This window comes from Aspergillus flavus, chromosome 5, assembly GCF_009017415.1.
Source record: "Aspergillus flavus chromosome 5, complete sequence".
Taxonomy (NCBI): Eukaryota; Fungi; Ascomycota; class Eurotiomycetes; order Eurotiales; family Aspergillaceae; genus Aspergillus; species Aspergillus flavus.
The window spans coordinates 390,474-409,771 of NC_092408.1; the positions used below are offsets into that span (position 1 = coordinate 390,474).

Sequence of the window (19,298 nt, forward strand, 5' to 3'; positions counted from 1 at the left end):
CAATACACGCATAGTTGATGTTGCATGCGCTTGTTCCGCTATTTGAGGCTTCTATGGATACCCAGCATAGCCCTTGTTGATTCCTTCTATAGCACTGTTGTTCGCTGGTTTAAAGGGGGCAGCTTCTTCATCTTTCGTGGTGTTTACAGGTTATTTTCATGTTTATATATCTACCTTCAGGGGCATGCTCAAGCACACGATCGAGATTTCTCATGTTCGGTTGTTCCATTTAACAAGATGCGTAATATCCTGGTAGGAGATTGTAGGCATTGATGTCCGGGATCTATTCTGAGTGCAAACTTGAATTAGCCTGATATTGTGCTAGCACTATTCACGCTACTCCACCGACCAATATTTGAGAGGTTGCCAGAATATTATTGTCTACGATGCTGCGTCTTACTGTACTCTAAGACACAAGATAACACAGGGAAATTAATCAGTATTTAGTCTTTACGACGTCAATTCGATTCAATTATAAGTACAAGCGAACGCTGACCCATCACATCCATATCTGTACAGAGGAGCATAGAAATACAAGAACGTAAGAAAGATAAGAGGTATTGTTATAGAGACAGAGACCGGAAGAGTATCCCGACTAGCGGTGATAACCCGGACCTTAGACCTCCACACGCGTGGGGATCTTAACCTGGCCCTTCTTCCGCTCGTAGCTAGGGACACCGTATCTGAGACCGGGGGCCTTGGAGCCACGACCGTCTGTGCCGGTTGTCTCCTTGCTGACGACGACGTCCTTAAAGCGGAATTCGAAGCGCGAAGACTCGGGCTGGACCTTTGTTAGTTGCTGATCTTGACGCTCCTTGGCGAGGCGCTTCCGCTCCTTTTCTGCGGTTTCCTCCTGACGGAGACGTTCGTTGTATGCCTTGAAGATCTCGCGGTATTCAGTTGGCCTAGACTGACGGAAGCGCTCGTGCGCGACAAGGTGGGGGTGAGGAATACGGGCGTCCGCGGGCTGGAGAACTTGCTGCTCAGCCTCGCCTTTGCCGACCTTTTCAATGTGGGACGGGTTTTGCGTTATGCGGCTGACGGCTTCTGCCGGGTCGGCAGCGTCGTTAACTTGCTTGTTTTCGAGAGCTGGGGCGGCGGAGAAGACACGACCAGCATCGACACGGTTGAATTGGCGGGATTCCGAGACAGGGTAGAAGATTTGAGGGTCGGTCAGTTTGTGGACGGGAAGATCGTTAATTGACTCATGAGGGCGGTTGCGGTTGTCACGGGTATCTTCGTATAGGGGTGTCGTGGGTACCATTTCATGGATGGCCCGAGCGTATGGCAGAGCTAGTGATTTACCCTGTGATTCGAGTGGTTAGAGATGAACCAGCCCAACAATTGATATGTAGAATATAACAAGTGGAGTTGGGTGCAATCAGTTAATAGGCTTTGTAACCATTCCCGGCCGGTTAGACCAGGTCATAAAGACTAATCGATTTTATAATTGTCTCATCATTGCATCGTGGAGGGGCCTGAGCAGGATCCAAGAGGGAAATGAAGAAGAGAGGAACACATACCTGTTGTTTTTGGCGTTTTTCCAACTCGACTAACCTGACAACGGCACCGACTCTCCGCATGTCGACTCCCAGATCGACACTGACAGCTCTGACACTCTTCTTCTGATTTACGACGCGGTCGTAGATCTCGTTCCTCAGCTCTTCACTCAAAATAGACTCGCTGACGAAGTTTTGGTTTAGTGGGAACGGACGGGTCCGTCCGACAGGCTGTTCATCTCTCTCCTTGATTTGTGTGAGATAGTTGGTTGACCCCGGGATGTGGTTTTTCAGAGCGGCGCCTTCACCGTTCAGCCAAGTAAACATCTCATTGCGTAGTTTCGTTTGAGAGGCCACAGTCGAGGAGAAGGGACGGCATGTCCGCCGAGATGTGGATGTAATTGATGAGGAAGAACATTGGGTAGGGATCTTGGAGATTGTGGAGGTAGAGGTGGAGGAGGAAGAGAGGTAGGGGAGAAGAGTGTTGGTCACGAGCTGATTCTGTACTCGTGGTGGCATGGTGGTGGGGTATAATAGAACACTATCTAAGTATCAAAAGGGGATATCAGGTCACAATGGGCTTGCATCAATGCAGGTTAGCCCAATTGATGTCTGTTGAGGGGGTGTGTGTGTGGTATAGAGGATAGATGTCAACAGAACAACCGGAGGTCGAGGAAGAAACTTTTTGGCGCGGAATGGTCACGTGATAATACCGACAGCCTAACTCATCCTGGACATACATGTATAGCTCATGGAGCCCATGGCTCTTCCACACACAACTAATTGTAAAGATTCTTAACTGGCACACTGGCAATAGCGATTACAAGTTCATTGAATGTATCAAGTACACGAAGAGCAAATTCCCACGAAATGAAGATAAAAATCGATGTAGGTACGCCTCTTTCCCTCCAATAACTGCCATTGTAAATGAAGGGTTGAAGAAAACCGGATGAGAAAACCCAGATATGCTCCCCAAGTCAACAATAAAAACCACCACGCTGCTCGCAAGAATGCAAGTAAAGGAAGAGTAAAGAGCAATCCGCTACAAATCAACTGGCCAAAGCCGGACGTAAAGGATCCCAGAAATGTATCTCAGTGTATAGCCCTTGAAGAACGCCTCTCACAATGGGTGTTTTCATGTAACCGTCGCAGACCTTTATCATAACATGGGATGGAATAATAAGCTGAAACCCAGTATCATGCCGCTCTTTTTTTTTTTGGTTTTTGTTTCTGTTTTGTTTTTAATAGGAGAGCTTTGCTTCCTTGACCTAGCAAGCAAGCAGGCATTCACGAAGGCAAGTAAGAATGAGAAGGGGGGGGATGGTATTCCTCGTAAACCCAAGGGACAAAGTGACAAAATCTCATCCACGTAGAAAGAAAAGCATTGCTAAACCCCTCTGAATCAGACAGTGACGCCGGATAAATGAATGCGACATGGGCTCGATGCCACTGATTGACCACAGACAAAGCTCGTCTTGAGACAACTCCTCGAACAACACTATTATCAATAATTCAGAAATCGCAGTACAGCACAGGGTATGAATGTGTAGGAAACACAACAACAGGGGAATAACTAACAAACACGGAGCCACTTGTCGGAAAGGTATAAAGGAAAAAGAAGAAGGAAATATCAAGCAAATGTCAAGACGATAATGCACCCCCAAAAGAAGAAAATAAGAATGGAAAACCCACAATCCTGTCTTGTTCAAGTACATTGCAAGGAAACGAAAGGAGGATGAGGGAAGAAGCGAAAACGACAAGCAAGCTATAGAAGCCAGAGTCCCATGTTCCTTACTCCCAGGAGGAAGGGGAACCTCCAAATGCTAATCTAGCTCGTGAAATATCAAATCAAATCCCCAATGCGCCAGAAACCCAGTGATCGTCATCAAACATGTCGGACATTATCTCCACGATATGCAGCATCTCTCTACCGACCCATCATGTAGTCAGGATAATAAGAATTAAAGCCTCCCATATTCGGTCCCGAGCCACCGCCAGGGACCCCTCCGGAGAGTGGAGTGGTGGGGGACATCATGGAATTCATATGGTTTGTCCGAATCCCTAGGCCAGTATTTGGGTGGAAGGAGCCGTTGTTTGGTACTGGTGCGTGGGGATGGCCAGAGGGATGCACGGCTCCGTTGTTGCGCAACTGCAGTGGTGGCACTAGGCCTGGAGGGGCCGAAAGACCTGGAGGAGGCCCGCTGACAGTGGAGAACATATGATTGTGCATGCCACCAAGGCTGCTACCTCCAGAAACTGCACCTTGAGATGCAATATTATTGGATGCACTCATGGAACCTGGCTGCCCAGAACGAACTCCCAGGGGGTTCTTCGAAAAACTAAGACGGATACCGGTCTTAATGCTGTTGGAAAGTTTGTAGCCATACAGTTCGTTCAAGGACTTGCCAGCTGTGCCCACGTCCTCGAACTCCACGAAACACATGGGTCCGTTTTGCTTGTTACGGAAGCAAAGGCGTTTGTATCCACGCTGCTTCATAAACAGAGCTTTTAGCTCCTCTTCTGACGCGTCCGGCGGCAGGTTTCCCACATACAAAGTGTTGCAAGGCGGGTTCATGTCGTTCGGGTTTGCGGCAGGCAAACTGTGACGAGGTGTATGTGGATTGGCATAAGGGAGCCCGTGGTTCCCACTCATGTTGTTGATGGACTGGGGGTATGCGGTTGAGGGAGGAGGAATTCCCATATGGGCCGAGCCTCCAGGAGTGTAATTCGACAACGGTGGCGAGGACAGGTTGGTGGCCAGTGACATGTTGGCAAACTGATTCGTGGGGAACTGGGGATTGGTGGAGCGACGGGGGATGGAAACAGAGCCGGAGTGCCCATTCTCTGCATAGCCCACAGGATCTTTGAGAAGCTCACCCGTATCTTCGTCGAGGTCCTGATCAATCATTGACTTACCACTGACGCGCGGCAGATCATGAACACCATTTCCGATCGGAGACTGGGGTGAGAAAATGCTATGCATGCGCGAACTTGATTCAGGAGGTAGGGCATCGCTGGCCGATGAGTTGGATGCGTTCGCCACCGTCAGCTTCTCCAGGCTCTGGAAAGTACCGTTGAAGCGGGATGAATGCCGCGACAAGTGTCCATTGGACGTAACACCTCCTAATAGGCTACGCGTCGCGGTGTGGTCAATTGTATTGCGCCTGGGTCCCCCCAGAGCTGAGCCGACAGGGCCATTATACATTTCCACGATCATGTTCGCATCGTTATTAGAGTTCGGCTTGCCATCGAGCAAAGCCCGCGCCTCTTCGGCTGCGGCGACCGTACTGAACCGTGCGACTGCGCTCACATACCCGTTGTCTTCGGGGGGGATGTTATGTTCAAACTCAATATCCACAAGATCTTTAGCAAAGAGAAGCATGCTGCGCAACAGCTCGAGACTAGTGCTCTTCGGAAGTTTTCGCATTAGGATCGCGCCGCCCGCTCCGGGTCGAATGAAGCCGTTGAGGCCCTGCGCCGACCGATCAGCGTCGCTTAGGCGCATGGTGGCGGAAGGCATGTTATCGAAGGCCGACGGCGGACCGAGGGGAGTGAATGGATAGGTGAAAGTGGGACCTAGTGATGTTGACGCCTGCGACGTGGATGAAGTGTACACGTCGGTCGACATCGCATTCTGGGCCGTTAAAGGCGCCTGAGAGGACTGAAGCGACTGATGCGGAGGCGACGCGCCCGACGACACGGACGGCGTGCGATGAGTTGTACTCAAAGACCCAGGACTCGTACGGGTAGACTGATTCGAACTGCCACTCATGCCTCGCGGATCGATGATCCCAGTTGTTAAATGGATCGACAAAATCCTACGAGCGATAAGGGTAGGATTAGGTTCTCCAGGTAAGGGGAGGTGGGCAACGGGAGGCAACAGGTGACAGGTGCCTAATGCTGAGAAGTGCGTCACAGGTTATAAGTTTATTTAACCTGAAAAGGTCATCCACAGTGACAGTGACAATAATCAATTCATTTATTCGTCGTTGAGATGCGCCAAGGCGAGTCGAGGACGAACAAGATCGTGAATATTGAATGAAGAAGCGATGCGACAACGGGCCGAGTAGACCGATCAACCGACAAGGAGACGAATAATGATCGCACGACGGAAATAGGCGAACGAAGCAAATGCGAAGGGAAGGGAAACGAGAGGGAGTGGCTAGAGGATGAAAAGATGGTTGAAGACGATGGTGGGAAGAAAAGAATCGTATCAGGGGGGTGTGGGAAGAAAGAGTAAAGGTGGAAGAGGAGAAGGGCGATGGAGCAATGAAAGGACAGGAGAGAAGTGAGAGAGTTCGGGGGAAGGATAAAGTTAGATTGGGTTTTGGGGGGGAGGCCGGAGAGGGGTGGCAGTAAGTAAAGCTGGTAACAGGTTCTCTCCAATGGTACAGTCGGTCCCTACGGACAGTGGATGACGGGAGATCGTGTAGTATAGTATGTATTGCCGTTACCTGGTAATTATTTCGCAGAAGGACCAAATTCAAAGAAACGATATATATATATTATCATATATATTCAGAGGGGAACGAAATGACAGGTGGGTTATGGATTGGTAGAAAGGAAAACTAAGAAAAGTAGAATAAAAAGGTTGATAAGGAATAGGCAGAGAACGATCGTAAGAAACCAGAAATGCGTATCCCGTTGCAAAGTCCGGAACGGTCTTTTTTCCCCAATAACAATGAAATGAATGAATAATAGGGAATTGGGAGGGAACGATGGTGTCAGTTGAGTGTACTGGGGGCGGCAGTGCGTCCTTTTGGTCCACGGATCGAGTCTGACTCCGTTCCAGGACAAGATTGAGGGAGTAAAAGTACACTCGCCGAACTAAACCTAAGAAAGCAAGTAATTAATCACCAACGACGTCGTGACTAAGAACGCTAACTAAAAGGCTGTCCAATCGAAGCCGCTAAACACCAGATGCGCGACCCGACGATTTAGTTGACACGACGCGCTATTGTGAGCACTGGTATGAAGTCGATCGACCCTGAAAGCCTTTTGTTAAAATAGATCCAGTGTCTAGCCTGTCGGCCCCTGGAGTGGGCACTGTCATATCCTGATTTTGCAGCATGACTTACCGAGTGCAGCAAGCCTAAGTCTCTCTATTACTACGCAAACATTGCCTGAGTATTCCGGATGCGAACGTGGAAGTGCGTGTGTTTTGGGGAAAGGGCGTGGAGAGAGGCCCGAAGCGTTTCCTCGATAGATACTGTGTACCTTCGACCATACCGGAATGAGTGTAGGGACAAATTCCTTCTACACTGAATTATATTAACGAAATTCTTAGATTGGCTTGTTTTCTTCCGCCCGTATTCACATTCCTTTTTATTATCTTTTGCCCCAGTTTTAAGGTTCTATTGTTTACTAGAACTGAATGGTTGACTCAGGTACCGCATACCTTGCGACAGAAGGCATATCCACTCATAGGCAGTCCACTGAATTGATGGCATTCAGCCGGAGTCATTCTCCTTTCCTTTCAGTACTAATGACTTACGAGTCAGCTTGCCCCTTGACTTCGAAGGATACTCTCCGAGAACAATGAACACCAAAGTCGGCCAATATGGAGTACACCGTTTAACCTCCAGCTGACCAGAAAAATGTTGCTCTTCTCCGTACATACGTACATACATCGAAGCTCCCCTCGGACCGCGGATGCCGATGACTTCTACAGCTCGATCGCGCCAAACAATTACTCGACCTGACAACTTAGTTGACTAGGAACAGGTTTAATGTACCCTCCTTTATCTCGTCGATTTGTGGGATTTAGTCATGCAAAGAGCCTAGGCTTCGTTATCAGTCGGCACCATGCAGTACCTTAAGTGTACCTCTGTATCGGTCAATGACATGTCACTCGTCCGGTCCGTGGATAGATTTTCTCATGTGACGAAAGGAACCTTTGGAAGATTGCAAGGAGACTTCGAAATGGGTTTAGGGGGAAATTAACCAAAGGGAAAAAAATTATAGTCAATGTAAAAAAATATCAAACCTTCCTAGTCGTTCATCGTGACCACAACCAACTAAACACTTACCCCAGCCAGAAGATAAACTACAACTGTAAAAGGTCGACGGATGAAACTCTAAGCCCCCATCTCCCAACAACAATCTGTAGAGAATACCCTGCGCCGAAGAGCGGAGTCTACTGGCTGCCATGAATCCGTGGGAAAGCTCAAACTCTACTGCTGATCTTCCATCTGGAATTCCCAACGTTGACCAATCACCTTTGCCTCTATGCTGTCTGGACGCCGGGCTCCCCGCGACGATTGGTTCATGCCCGGCACTTTCAACTTGGTCTGTGAGAGAGGAGGGGTGGGCAGAGAAGCTAATGCGAATCTAGGGGGTGTGGATGGACGAAGTGCAAGGTCTAGCACTGACAGAAGCATTTTAGATACACGCACTAAATAGATTCTGTACGTATTCTAGGGATATTACTAACCAGCACTCATGTTTAGCGTAGCCTACTACTAATATACGTTGTGCTGCGGTGATTGAGAACCATCCAACCCTTTCTGCCTACGAGCTGACTCACTGGAATGATGTCAGATGTTGGCTTGCTGCCTACTTTCTTATCCAAGTGCTCCGTATTGATGTGATCATGGCACATCTCGAGGCTATGTCTGGTGATAGGTGAGGTAAAATGGGCTGTATCCTTGTCTCATCTGTATAATATGTCGCTCATTATGACGCTTATATAGGCTATCATTGACTACATAGTAGGAGCAATCATCAAATCGGATGCTTCATCTCCAGGACAGCACAAGTAGACATTGACCACATGTAATGCGGATGCTTATGCAGCCGTAATTTCCACTGATACCGTAGTATTAACTTTAGTTCATTACAACGCGAAGTGTGGAGGGCACGGACGAGTAGTAGACATATTGTTAGCGCGTACACGGTGTATACTAGGACTTGTCACGAGAGAGATTCGAGACGTAGATATCTCATTTTCGAGATATGTAAGACAATAGGGCTTAAATTTGAGGGTGTATGGTATCACCGCGGTTCTCCGATACCACAAAATCCGAGACAGGGAATAATTGCGTACACGCCAACTTCAACTCGGCAATATGTTCAGAGGCTACCTAGAGATACGGCGCATATACACCTTTGACCACTGAGCGGCTCATTATATCTCCCGTGTTTCTTCTTGCAATGCCGGACCGATCCCCGATAGGCCCAAGGCATACTTTAGCCCACAGGCTTTGCCGGCAATCGGTGAAATTGATCAAGGAGCCCCAGACTTAGCCTGCATACGGACAGGGAAGATCAACCGCTCATGGCGCAGCATAGCCCCCCATAATTTATTGTTATCAATCCATAATCGACGAATGCGATTCTCTCATGCCATAATTAAACACAATCAGCTCACATAATGTACAGGTACAAGGTCCGGTCATCGAACCAATATATTCCAGAAAAAGGTTCACGCAATAACGCCATGGAAAATGCCAAAACGTAGCACTCGAGATTTTATCGAGTCAAATAGGCTATCCTCTTCAATCACCGACACAAAGATCGGATAACGATGCATAAATCAATATAAGAGAGTCGGGTATGAGCAAAACAGATCTTAGTTCTTTGTCTTTGTTCTGCCATCGCCGATGCCAGCCTGTAGTCCATTATCGTCAGTTCACCATCTATCAAACCGTATGACCTCGTATTCTAGACTCATCCTTCACATACCAGGCTCAGTAACCGCCACACACCATCACTGGGCTGCGCTCCAACACCGATCCAGTACTTGGCTCGGGACCGGTCAAGTGATACTTCCTTGTATGGCCTTGCGCTGCGGGCTTCCTCGTCGGAAAGGTTTGTAGGGCGTTGCGGGATGGGGTTGTAAGTGCCAATGACCTCCAAGGGTTTCGAGTTACGAGCACTCCTGTAATGTTCAGGTTATATTAGCTTCACAGCTGACTCTTTCGTTGGACATTTCGGCTTGTGCTCATGGAGTAAAGTCTAGACTCGGGAAGAAAAAGGGAAAGAAAAACGAGACAAACGTACCGTGCCTGCGCAACGACAATGTTGTAAAATGGCTGGTGCTTGTTCCCGAATCGGGCCAGGCGAATACGGACGACCATTTTGAAGACTGAATGGGATTGACTGGCAGCAGTGAGTGTCCGACAGAAGGTCTATACGCTGAATCTGAAGCAGGACAGTAAGACTTCCGCGGCAATTTCGCAGATTGCCGGAGAATCTGTTGATCCGGAGTTACGGAATGCGGATTAGCGTCAGGCGGTGTATGGGATGATAAGGTATGATGTAATTAGATCCCACCACAGCTTCTTTGGGTTATTTATTGAGCTGAGCTCTATCGTGTACTTAAATAAGCAATTGTTCAGATTATAAGTTAGCTGAGGGATACTAAACTCGACAATATTCTGTTTTGTCTCTCCACTTAAGTGATATATGTTTCGTTCTTCATTGACAGCGCTCAAACGATATCCACTCCCCGCCTCGATTCGATACTACAGTAGAACCGCCAGAATGTCGTTGAAGGTGCGCTTCCTTTTACCACATAATTACCACATAATTCCAATTGTATATCAAACTAAGCCATTCATCTAGGCTATCTCTTCTAAAGATGCCGCATCCCTAGACAAAGACCTGATGGAGATTGGAGGATGGTCCCTGGACCAACTGATGGAACTTGCTGGATTGTCTGTTTCGCAAGCAGGTAAGTGCAAACTGAAAGAAATTAGACAAGTAGCGGATCTCACTGACAGCAATCTATTCAGTCCATCGCGTACATCCTCCAAGCGCTGGAAAGAACATCCTAGTTGTTTGCGGCCCCGGAAATAACGGCAAGTCAACATCAAGTCCGCAACGATGGGACACAGGTTGACGGCAATAACAGGAGGAGACGGTCTAGTCGCTGCTCGCCACCTCGCTCAGTACGGCTATGAGCCATCCGTTTATTATCCCAAAGAGGGCAAGAACGAGCTTTACCAGGTACGTTCGCCAACCAGTGTGGATTCTACTTAAGCTAAACCCATCAACAGCGTCTCAAAACCCAACTCGACAACCTCTCCGTGCCATTCATTACCGATTTCCCTGTCGCAATCAAATCTGCTGATCTCTTAGTTGATGCAATTTTCGGTTTTTCTTTCGGTGGTCCCCTCCGTGACCCTTTCCCGACCATCATCTCTCAGATTGAGGCAGCTTCGGTGCCTGTACTGAGCGTCGATGCGCCCAGCTCTTGGGATATAGAGGGTGGTCCACCTAAGGAAGGACCTGGGTCTAAGTTTATGCCAGAATATCTAATCAGTTTAACAGCGCCAAAGCCGTGTGTGAAGTATTACCAGGGGAGGCATTTCCTCGGTGGTCGGTTTTTGACGAAGAGTATCACGGAGAAGTACGGCCTGGACCTTCCCAACTACCCAGGCATTGACCAAATCGTGGAGGTTGGGGTTGATGCCGAGGGAAGGCTTTAAAGATGTCCATTACGATTGTATCGATTGTTTTACTGCTAGAAGAAGGCTGACGTGGTTCTTTGATGTTAGCACATATGTACAACGTGTGTGGATTGCCTAACTTGCGTCTCTAATAATAATGTAAAATGCATGGCTATCATTAAAGATGATTGTGTCTAATCCTCGAGTGCATCATATGCTCGAAAAAGACCGTTTACGCTTTGCCTTATTGCAACGACTCCCTGATCTCACCGACGACGCCCTTGACCCTGGGCTCCTTCCCGGGACCCGAGGACAACACGTCCCTTATGACTTGGTTAATATCGTAGACATCTGTAGCAGCATTCTTGACTTCTTCACTAAGCCCCTTGATCAATGTGCCTAAGGCGACAAGGCTCCGATAAACCGCTTCGGAGTCCTTCTCACCGACGATCATCTGCACCAGTTCGGCGAGGAGCACAAGACCTCGTTCAGAAGACTCTGGGGCAGACCCCCTACCTTCAGAGGTGAGATAAACAGCGACATTAATGTACAGAGTTGCAACTGCAATAGTAAGGTTGCGGTTTGGTGTTGCACCGCTGCTACTCAGTGCCGATTTTACAGCTGGTATGATCTGATCGAACCTACTCATAACCAGCTGTCGGCCAGGATCGGTTTCAAAGAGGTTGGCCAGCATTCGAACTGAAAGCATTGCATTGTTGACATTTGAAGAAGTATCAAATGTGCCGCTTGATAGGATCCCAGTTACAAGGTCTTGGCCGTTGTAGTTTGCGGTAGCAGTCACGGGCGTTGCAGCCGCAGATAAACGAAGGAGATCCAGACCTGGTAGTCTATTTGGCACAGGCCAGCCCGTTGCAACCTTAAACAGTAATCCAAGCCCGGTCTCCAGAGTAGGGAATTGTTTGAGACTTTCCGGGGTCTCTAGGTGATTGCACAGTGAGACGACTGTGTCTACTTCTGGGGGGCTTAGGGATAGCTCCTTCGATCCAGACGATACAAGCTGCTCATTGATTTCTTGTAGTTTCTTCGCAATCACCTTCAAATTGGCGGTCTTGATAGAAAGGTATGTTTTCTGGGGAAGGACTTTGGGGCGGGATTCAGGTTGAGCGGGAGGCTGAGTAGGTTGAGCTGAGGCTTCCCCAGGACGGTAACGGTTCTCCTGGCCCCAAGGGTCGGCGCCAGCAGGAGTCGATCCTTGGGTAGACTGGCCAATAGTCGCACCCTGTGTGTTTTGGACAATAAATTGTGCCACTTGGTCGAGATAGTTCATGGAGAGTTCATTGTCCTGAATGAACTTCGTTGCAGCTTCGTACGGGTTCTGAGCAACATTGTACGGGAGCTTGAGAGGCGGTTTCCCATCTTCAACGTCAACGTCGAAGACATAGTCATAATCCTGGCCTAGGTAATCCGTCTTCCTTCCACTGCTGGCAGCAGAATCGACCACCGTGCCCACGGCCACCCATTCCTGCGAAGCTACCGACCATGTATGGGCGGTTACGCTCCCATCATTTTGTCGAATCATTTGCACCTGGCCATCTTTCGTGCCAGATTTCTGTTGAAGAAACTCGGGTCCCGGTAGCTTCTCCTTATTGATTTTTCCTACTTGTTGTTCGGGTATCGAGGACTCTTTAACCGATTTCTCAAATTGCTCCACTACCTCAGCGCTTGCTACCCGTTCTTCGCTCCGGGTGAAAATCCGAGTCACCCGGTCGCTAGCACCTGTGACAATATCACCATTTTCTTTGCAAGCAGCAACTCCCCACACTGAGATCGCTGGATGAGTGATGGTTTGTACGCACTGCGTGCCGCTCCAGACCCTCACTGTGCGATCTTCCCCGGAGCTCACCAACTCGCCTGACGGTAACGCATCTAAAGAGTAAATAAAACTTTCGTGGCCTTGAAGTTCTGCGACCACCTGGCCCTGTATGGTGTACAGACGGATTACGCCGTCATTGCCGGCCGAAGCAAATTGTGCACCAGTGGGATTCGACGCAGGAACCTTGCAAAGGGCCCTGACAACATCCCGAGAATCTTGGATGGTCTTCAGAAGGGTTCCGGAAGAATTGAAGATCCTGATAGCTTTATCTGCACAGCCTGTAATATTATTAGCATGGGAGTCATACAGTATACTTAGCCAGTAGTATGATACTTACCAGTAATAATTGTATCCTTATCATACGCCAGCACCGCCCAGACACTCCCCTGGTGGCCCTCGAAGGTGACATCGCACTCCCATTTCCCAAATTTCCATAGCTTAGCGGTAGAGTCCCAGCTTCCACTGACAACCCAGCCGCCCTCGGGTGACACATCCAGAGCGCAGATATTGTGGGCATGTCCTAGAAGCATAGCATCTGCATTGTCATCCGACGCCTTACCAGGTTGTCTTGCCTCGATTATAGTGTCCTGGCCTCCGGAAAATACTAGTCCCTCAGGAAATTCGGGGGTTGGTGGATAATAGGCTATGGAGTTGATAAAACCGGAGCCGGAGGATGTGATGGTGTAGTCGTATGTCGGGGGCGGGGTAGATACAAGCTTCCAGAGTCGGACAGTCGCATCGCGAGAAGCCGAAAACACGGCATTCGGATTAGGGAAGGCCACAGCACGAACCTGCAATCATCGTTAGAGATGGTCAGTTGTCAAAAATATAATTGAGATACCACTTGTTGTGGACATCAACAACCGGGAACCTTCTTACATCATCGCCGTGGCCCTCCAAAGAAGCGGAGATCTTGAAGTCAGGCATACATAAAGTTCACTCCCAGAGGGCTAGGAGAAGGCAAGTGAGGAAACCTGGGCAAAAATGATATTGTCGGAAAAGTGACCAGGTCCTATAACAAGACGGAGGGATTGACCTGAGTAAGAGTTGCTGTGCTGGTCTCTTGGGTTACTAACGTACCAGGGTACTAGTCACTCATACTAGTACTTACTAAGGGACCGTGACAATAAGATCCGCGGAGTTACAGTCACGTGGGCGGTGGAGTAGAAGCTGCTAGAACTGTAAAGCCTAGACCAGTGGGTCAGGCACCAGCTGATTGCTGCTTTTAGCTACCAAGGTCTCCAGTCGGAAGCCGGGGCAGCTGAACAATAAATGAAGGACATTATGCATTATTATGAGTTCTGCCATACTCATCATGCATGGACTTATCTACATCAGACTATAGATTTCGATTAATCTCCATAAGACAAATCCTCTTTCGGTGGGTGGAACCAAGCGAGAGATATTATATATATGCGCTTGATGAGAACTTTTAATATTGAGTCTATACTACCAGTCAAAACTTCGCTGGCGTAGCTTACTTATTTATTTTTTTTTTTATTTGTTCCGGTGTGCAATCATTTTTGTCACTTTACCAGCATTATATTCGTACATGTCGGGCTTTCTTTCATTTGACCCTTAAGGGGATGCATATCATATTGGCTCTGCGACCTCTCGGGCCTTTGCAATATTTGATCATAACCAGAAAGGGGATACTGAAGATAATGAAGTGTAAAATTACTCACCAGAGGGGCGATGGAGATTTAAGTAGTCTATAACTACAGAAAGCTGCGATGCTATTCACCGATCCATTAAACTAATTTTCTAGACGGACAAGAAGCTTGCTGGGTATGTGGAAGGGTCCCTAAACGTGCAGATTTGTATTTATCTGTTATATGAACTATGTGACTTGAAATTAATGGGTTCCATCATGTATATCTAAAATCATTAGCGCTCAGAACTTGGAAAGCCCTTTCTACTAGTATGAGCAAACCTAGGGTATGCAACGCTCAATTGACGACGGGATTTAGGTGCATGAACCATAGCTCCTGTTGTATTCTCAGATGAGATACGTATGACAGCCCCACTGGAGCATGCTAGTGCTGTATATGTACGTAGATCACTTAGTAAGTAGATCCTATGCAAGGTTTAGAAACTATCTGTAAATAGTCCTACGATCACCCGCGGCGAGTGCTTCGGTGAAGCATAGCCCTGTCACTTATTGTCCACAAATACGATATCACACCTAGTCTTGTTGATATAACGCGTAAATACTGTTCGGTAATGATTTAAGGTGAAAGTGGCAATCAAAAGAGATTGTTTACGAAAAATGAGATCACATCCTGCTCTCCGGATTTAGACTACCCCTATCTGGATGTCCGAGACCGTTTGACTGTAACCGATGGTGTCTGTCTAAAATAGAAGGAAGTATATGGCTCGCAGAGCACTAGAAGCCTTATAAAACAGAAGTCCTCTACTTACAAGTATGGTAACTCTCTTCATCTACGAGGCAACTGCATTTCCGTGTCTATATTGAACTTGTACATCAGAGTATAGCGACTACCGATTATAATGGAACAGTCAACAACGCAGCCCAGTGTTCTTGGCGGCTTGCTCCTAGCTACTTCTGCCTTGGCTGCACCAACCTTGAAAGTACAGAAATTGAGCAGTGTTATATTCCAGAATTACTAATCACGTATATAGATACCTGCAAACGAAGTGTCTGTTGACAAGTCGAACAAACATACTGAGAATAACCTTACCCTGGTCGACAAGACGAACAATGATGGGAATGCCAGAAGGCAGGAGAACGACGTTTATCCTTCTGACGCCAATGTGAGCAGTGGCTCCATTGCCTAGAATATCAAATCAACGAGTGGAGGCAGAACAGGTCTTTAGCGATGCTTAGTGGATGTAGGGGAAAGAAGGTGCTTGTTGTGTGTGGCAGTATTTTGTCGGTTGAAGATCACGGTGTGGTACATAGACCCTCTATTGCACAATTAGACAACAACCTATCGACACCAATTTTCAATTGTGCAGTGGATTTGTGTGTGATTCCCATTTTGCTTCGTTTGTATCGAAAGAAAATAGAGCTATCGTGTATTGTAGTAGTGCACTGGTTATATCATACTAATTGCCGCTTGACATCATGTGGAATGACAAATGTTTATTTAGATCACTCGACAAGGCTTTTAAAATGATTAGAAATTTCTGGGTAGCAATCTGATCCTTCACCTTTGATTAAGCGATCTTTGACCTTGTTCTGGCCAGACATCAATGGTTAATCAAACAAAAAGGACCAGTTCCGACGCTACGCTACCCTGAAATCCTCTATGTCGACTTGCTCGAGGAGGCTTCCCTACTATTCTGATCGTATATAAGCTAACATGGGACCTCGATTAACCGACCTTGCCCGCAGTCAACTTGGTAAGGACCTGGAAATGCGGGAGTGGACTCGCCTTGGTGTCGGTCGACCTCTGCAACTAAGGAACAAATCGATAAATAACTAGCGGGTGTCTATAATTATGCTATTGGCTATGGGCCGGCTGGAGAGCTGTTGTACACGTCGCTATTTGTGTTCTTTGTGGACTGGCATGATAACATTCCACCATAACTGCTTGAAAAGGCATACCAGATCTAGTATTTCTATGCACAGGCTGTTCGAGTCTCTGTACAATAAAGAAATCTGCAGCAATGAATGCTATCTAGTAGTATGTATACGTGGTCAACAGAAACGACTAAGTGGGGAAAGCAGGGATACATAGTGAACCAATGATGGGGAGGCATGGAGTAGTATTATTCAACTAATACAAAGAGGAAGCTGGATGTACGGAGTAACAAGGATGGACAAGTGCTGCTATATAGTACAGCTACCTGCAGTGATTATTCGAGGTCAATCAATGCGGTGAGATATGGCATCGTCTTAGTCTAGTCGTTGAGGTGATTGACACCTCAATATCCGACTCTTTCCTTCGCCTTGGAGGACTGTGCAATCGATTTAAAACTACATGGGTTCACGAGTGCTTGTTATGTAGTCATATACACCACTCCAATACGCGACAAAGGTAGATCTTACACCATATGGTAATGCACAGCGATGGTTTGCTTATAATACGCAATTTTAGACATGGTCCAGTAACAATGTTAAGTGGGCTGCATCTGTCCCTTCTACATTGGGACAATCGGTTATCGAAGGAATTGGCGCTGAGTCTTTCTTTCCTCTAATTGTTGTCTGCAGGTTTAACAGGAGGTGGTATAAAATGCTGGCAGTGGCTAGGAGAAAGAAGGGAGAGTGACATGCCCTCCACGCTGTCCAGTATTCTCAGCGCAATGATATTGAAAAAGTGTTTTTGTTTTCCAATACATGATTAAAGTTGGGCAAACAAATGTGGGTCCAACTACAAGCCTCACGTGCACCGACACTAGTCCCCATCAGCCTTAGCGCGGTGTGTCGGACAATTGAAACAAATGCCGGCGGGTTGAACGAATATCAAAAAAGAAGTTCATCTCGCGACTTCAAGCTCTCTTCCTCTTGGGTCGGGGTCTCCCCTTTTCTTTCTTCTCTCGAAGGGTTGCGGATTACTTGTTCTTTATTGGGTTTGCTGTGGTGGACAGATCTGTTGACTGATTTCTCCTTCTCTTTCCCTCTCGTTACTTTATTTCCTCCGCCCAAGATTTCTCAATCATTTGTTACTACAACCCCGCCGTACTTGAGTTGATGACTTGACGAGACTGACGAATTTTCTTCTGTACTTCTACATAAACCCATATCTACGTCTTTTTCAAGCTCTTCTCATATATTCCTTTCTTTCTGTTCTTGGACGGGTCCCTTCGTCTCCGTGCTTGGACATCAGATCATTACATAACGGCCGCACAGAATTGAATTGAATTGAATGAAATCACTCTAATACCAAGAAATTGCAATTAGGCAACCCCAATTGAAAGCTGAAATGGCGTCAGGTATTGTCATAACTGCTTGAAATCTGCATCATCGACGGTCACTCATATTCCACAGACCTCACAAAAGTGGTCCCTTTGACCTGCCACGGACACTCTCGTCCTGTGCCGCATATCGACTTTTCTTCCACAGTAGAAGATGATCAGTACTACCTCATATCCGCTTGCAAGGGTATGTCCTGATTATTGCTCAAGCGGGATGCACCAAACTAATCCTTCTTAGACAACAACCCCATGCTCCGGGATGGTATCACCGGTGATTGGTACGTTTCCCTCAGGACTATCTATTCCATTTGATGGCAAAGAGCACTAACCATGACACAGGATTGGAACCTTCCTCGGCCACAAAGGTGCAGTCTGGCAAGCCAGACTCTCAACAGATGCCACCATAGCAGCAACAGCTGCGGCCGATTTCTCCGCGTGAGTTCGGGAAGCTCATTTCCCCCCGGCAGCTGTAGCAAACCACTAATGCATTGTCTACAGAAAAGTCTGGGACACCCACACAGGCGAATGCCTCCACACGCTGCAGCACTCCCACATCGTTCGGGCAGTTGCATTTCCCATGCAGACATCTCCCCAGGTTCTGGCTACAGGCGGCTATGAAAAGAAGCTCCGCATCTTCGACCTATCCCGCAGCAACAGCGGTAGCAACTCGTCCTCGCCGACCTTCCCCTCATCAATGGGGGAGAACGGCACCGGGGTAACTAGCTATGAGATCGGGCCCGGCGTCCACGGTGGAACCATCAAGTCCATCGTCTGGAACCAGGATTACAACATCCTCACAACAGCCGCGGAAGATCGTAAGATCAGATGGTGGGATCTGCGCTCTCGCCACCCTGTCATTGAGTACACTGTCGAGGGTACCATTGGTAGCTGTGAATTGAATACCTTGGCCGTTCGTCCCAATGACCCCGGCATCCTTACCGTCGCCGCGGGCAAATCCGTCTATCTATTCGATGGCTCGAGCCCCGGTCGTCTGATCAAGAAGTCTGACTTTAGGTACGAGGTCGCTAGTGCCGCTGTCAACAATGAAACCGGTCGACTGGTGACCGGAAGTGCGGACGACACTTGGGCGCGAGTTTATGATCTCCGAACGGATGAAGAGCTGGGTATGTTCTTTTTCCGCCCATTCTCATTCACATTTATATATGAGCCGAACTAATACCTCAACAGAAGTCCAAAAAGGCCACCACGGCCCGATCTGGTCCGTCAGTTTCTCACCTGACGGCAAACTCTACGGCACAGGAAGTGAGGACGGCACGATCAAATTGTGGAAGGCATGCAGAGAGCCATACGGTTTATGGCGGTGAAAGTAACACCATATCTGTGAAACGCCCCTTCAAATCTCTTTACCCTACCTTTTATTATGCAGATACGGAGGTATGGATCTTGGAGTTTATTTGAAGATATTGAATTTGGTGCTTAGCTATGATGCTGCGCCTAGTTTGTACTTAGGGGCAAGCTTTCCTGGCTTGGGATAGCTTTCCCCCAGTAGTATCTTTAATGAAAAGAAAAGACAGATTAGAGATTAGAGACCAGTTTGGTTGATTCTATATATTTGTATGAGTCGAGTTGGATGGCCAATGGCTGCGAACTATTATGACTTAGCATGCATAGTCGTGCCTTTATGTAACGTAACAATAACGACATATGATTATCCTACCCAATCTGACGCGA

The 19,298-nt window shown here is 47.7% G+C and overlaps 7 protein-coding genes across 7 annotated transcripts; 3 read left to right on the forward strand and 4 right to left on the reverse strand.

Annotated features, from left to right (window-relative positions):
- Positions 1–431: 431 nt before the first annotated feature.
- On the reverse strand, positions 432–2,207 carry F9C07_2284350 (mitochondrial 37S ribosomal protein mS45). The gene is made up of 2 exons (XM_041293412.2): positions 1,524–2,207; positions 432–1,306 (listed from the first exon to the last, which is right to left on the reverse strand). The coding sequence occupies exons 1-2, from the start codon at positions 2,016–2,018 to the stop codon at positions 617–619; spliced, it is 1,185 nt and encodes a 394-aa protein (XP_041147143.1). The 5' UTR covers positions 2,019–2,207; the 3' UTR covers positions 432–616.
- Positions 2,208–3,426: 1,219 nt separating this feature from the next.
- F9C07_6828 (RNA binding protein) lies at positions 3,427–5,271 on the reverse strand (the record flags this gene model as incomplete). The annotated part of the gene is made up of 1 exon (XM_041286614.1): positions 3,427–5,271. One exon carries the CDS (start codon positions 5,269–5,271, stop codon positions 3,427–3,429), a length of 1,845 nt encoding a protein of 614 aa, XP_041147144.1.
- A 3,896-nt stretch (positions 5,272–9,167) lies between these two features.
- On the reverse strand, positions 9,168–9,577 carry F9C07_2071544 (mitochondrial 37S ribosomal protein bS16m; the record flags this gene model as incomplete). The annotated part of the gene is made up of 2 exons (XM_041293413.2): positions 9,168–9,378; positions 9,501–9,577. 2 exons carry the CDS (start codon positions 9,575–9,577, stop codon positions 9,168–9,170), a joined length of 288 nt encoding a protein of 95 aa, XP_041147145.2.
- Positions 9,578–9,788: 211 nt separating this feature from the next.
- Positions 9,789–11,013, forward strand: F9C07_2284353 (YjeF N-terminal domain-containing protein). The gene is made up of 5 exons (XM_071510690.1): positions 9,789–9,995; positions 10,065–10,173; positions 10,235–10,300; positions 10,354–10,448; positions 10,499–11,013. The coding sequence occupies exons 1-5, from the start codon at positions 9,906–9,908 to the stop codon at positions 10,928–10,930; spliced, it is 792 nt and encodes a 263-aa protein (XP_071364223.1). The 5' UTR covers positions 9,789–9,905; the 3' UTR covers positions 10,931–11,013.
- F9C07_2284354 (putative polyubiquitin binding protein) lies at positions 11,014–13,811 on the reverse strand. Its single transcript, XM_041293414.2, has 3 exons — positions 13,605–13,811; positions 13,063–13,516; positions 11,014–13,003 (listed from the first exon to the last, which is right to left on the reverse strand). Exons 1-3 carry the CDS (start codon positions 13,650–13,652, stop codon positions 11,136–11,138), a joined length of 2,370 nt encoding a protein of 789 aa, XP_041147147.1. The 5' UTR covers positions 13,653–13,811; the 3' UTR covers positions 11,014–11,135.
- A 1,425-nt stretch (positions 13,812–15,236) lies between these two features.
- On the forward strand, positions 15,237–15,524 carry F9C07_2233593 (uncharacterized protein; the record flags this gene model as incomplete). The annotated part of the gene is made up of 2 exons (XM_041286613.1): positions 15,237–15,317; positions 15,369–15,524. The coding sequence occupies 2 exons, from the start codon at positions 15,237–15,239 to the stop codon at positions 15,522–15,524; spliced, it is 237 nt and encodes a 78-aa protein (XP_041147148.1).
- Positions 15,525–17,614: 2,090 nt separating this feature from the next.
- Positions 17,615–18,931, forward strand: F9C07_2107497 (serine/threonine kinase receptor-associated protein; the record flags this gene model as incomplete). Its single annotated transcript, XM_041293401.2, has 6 exons — positions 17,615–17,624; positions 17,680–17,793; positions 17,845–17,884; positions 17,946–18,041; positions 18,105–18,730; positions 18,795–18,931. 6 exons carry the CDS (start codon positions 17,615–17,617, stop codon positions 18,929–18,931), a joined length of 1,023 nt encoding a protein of 340 aa, XP_041147149.2.
- Positions 18,932–19,298: the final 367 nt, after the last annotated feature.

Coding starts and splice junctions, on each gene's coding strand:
- F9C07_2284354 (XM_041293414.2), bottom strand. CDS start 13,652: ATGCCTGACTTCAAGATCTCCGCTTCTTTGGAGGGCCACGGCGATGAT. Junction 13,517..13,604: donor TGGAGGGCCACGGCGATGAT/GTAAGAAGGTTC, acceptor CGATGATTGCAG/GTTCGTGCTGTGGCCTTCCC. Junction 13,004..13,062: donor TAAGGATACAATTATTACTG/GTAAGTATCATA, acceptor ATAATATTACAG/GCTGTGCAGATAAAGCTATC.
- F9C07_2284353 (XM_071510690.1), top strand. CDS start 9,906: ATGTTTCGTTCTTCATTGACAGCGCTCAAACGATATCCACTCCCCGCC. Junction 9,996..10,064: donor CCGCCAGAATGTCGTTGAAG/GTGCGCTTCCTT, acceptor CCATTCATCTAG/GCTATCTCTTCTAAAGATGC. Junction 10,449..10,498: donor GCAAGAACGAGCTTTACCAG/GTACGTTCGCCA, acceptor ACCCATCAACAG/CGTCTCAAAACCCAACTCGA.
- F9C07_2284350 (XM_041293412.2), bottom strand. CDS start 2,018: ATGCCACCACGAGTACAGAATCAGCTCGTGACCAACACTCTTCTCCCC. Junction 1,307..1,523: donor AAAAACGCCAAAAACAACAG/GTATGTGTTCCT, acceptor CTCGAATCACAG/GGTAAATCACTAGCTCTGCC.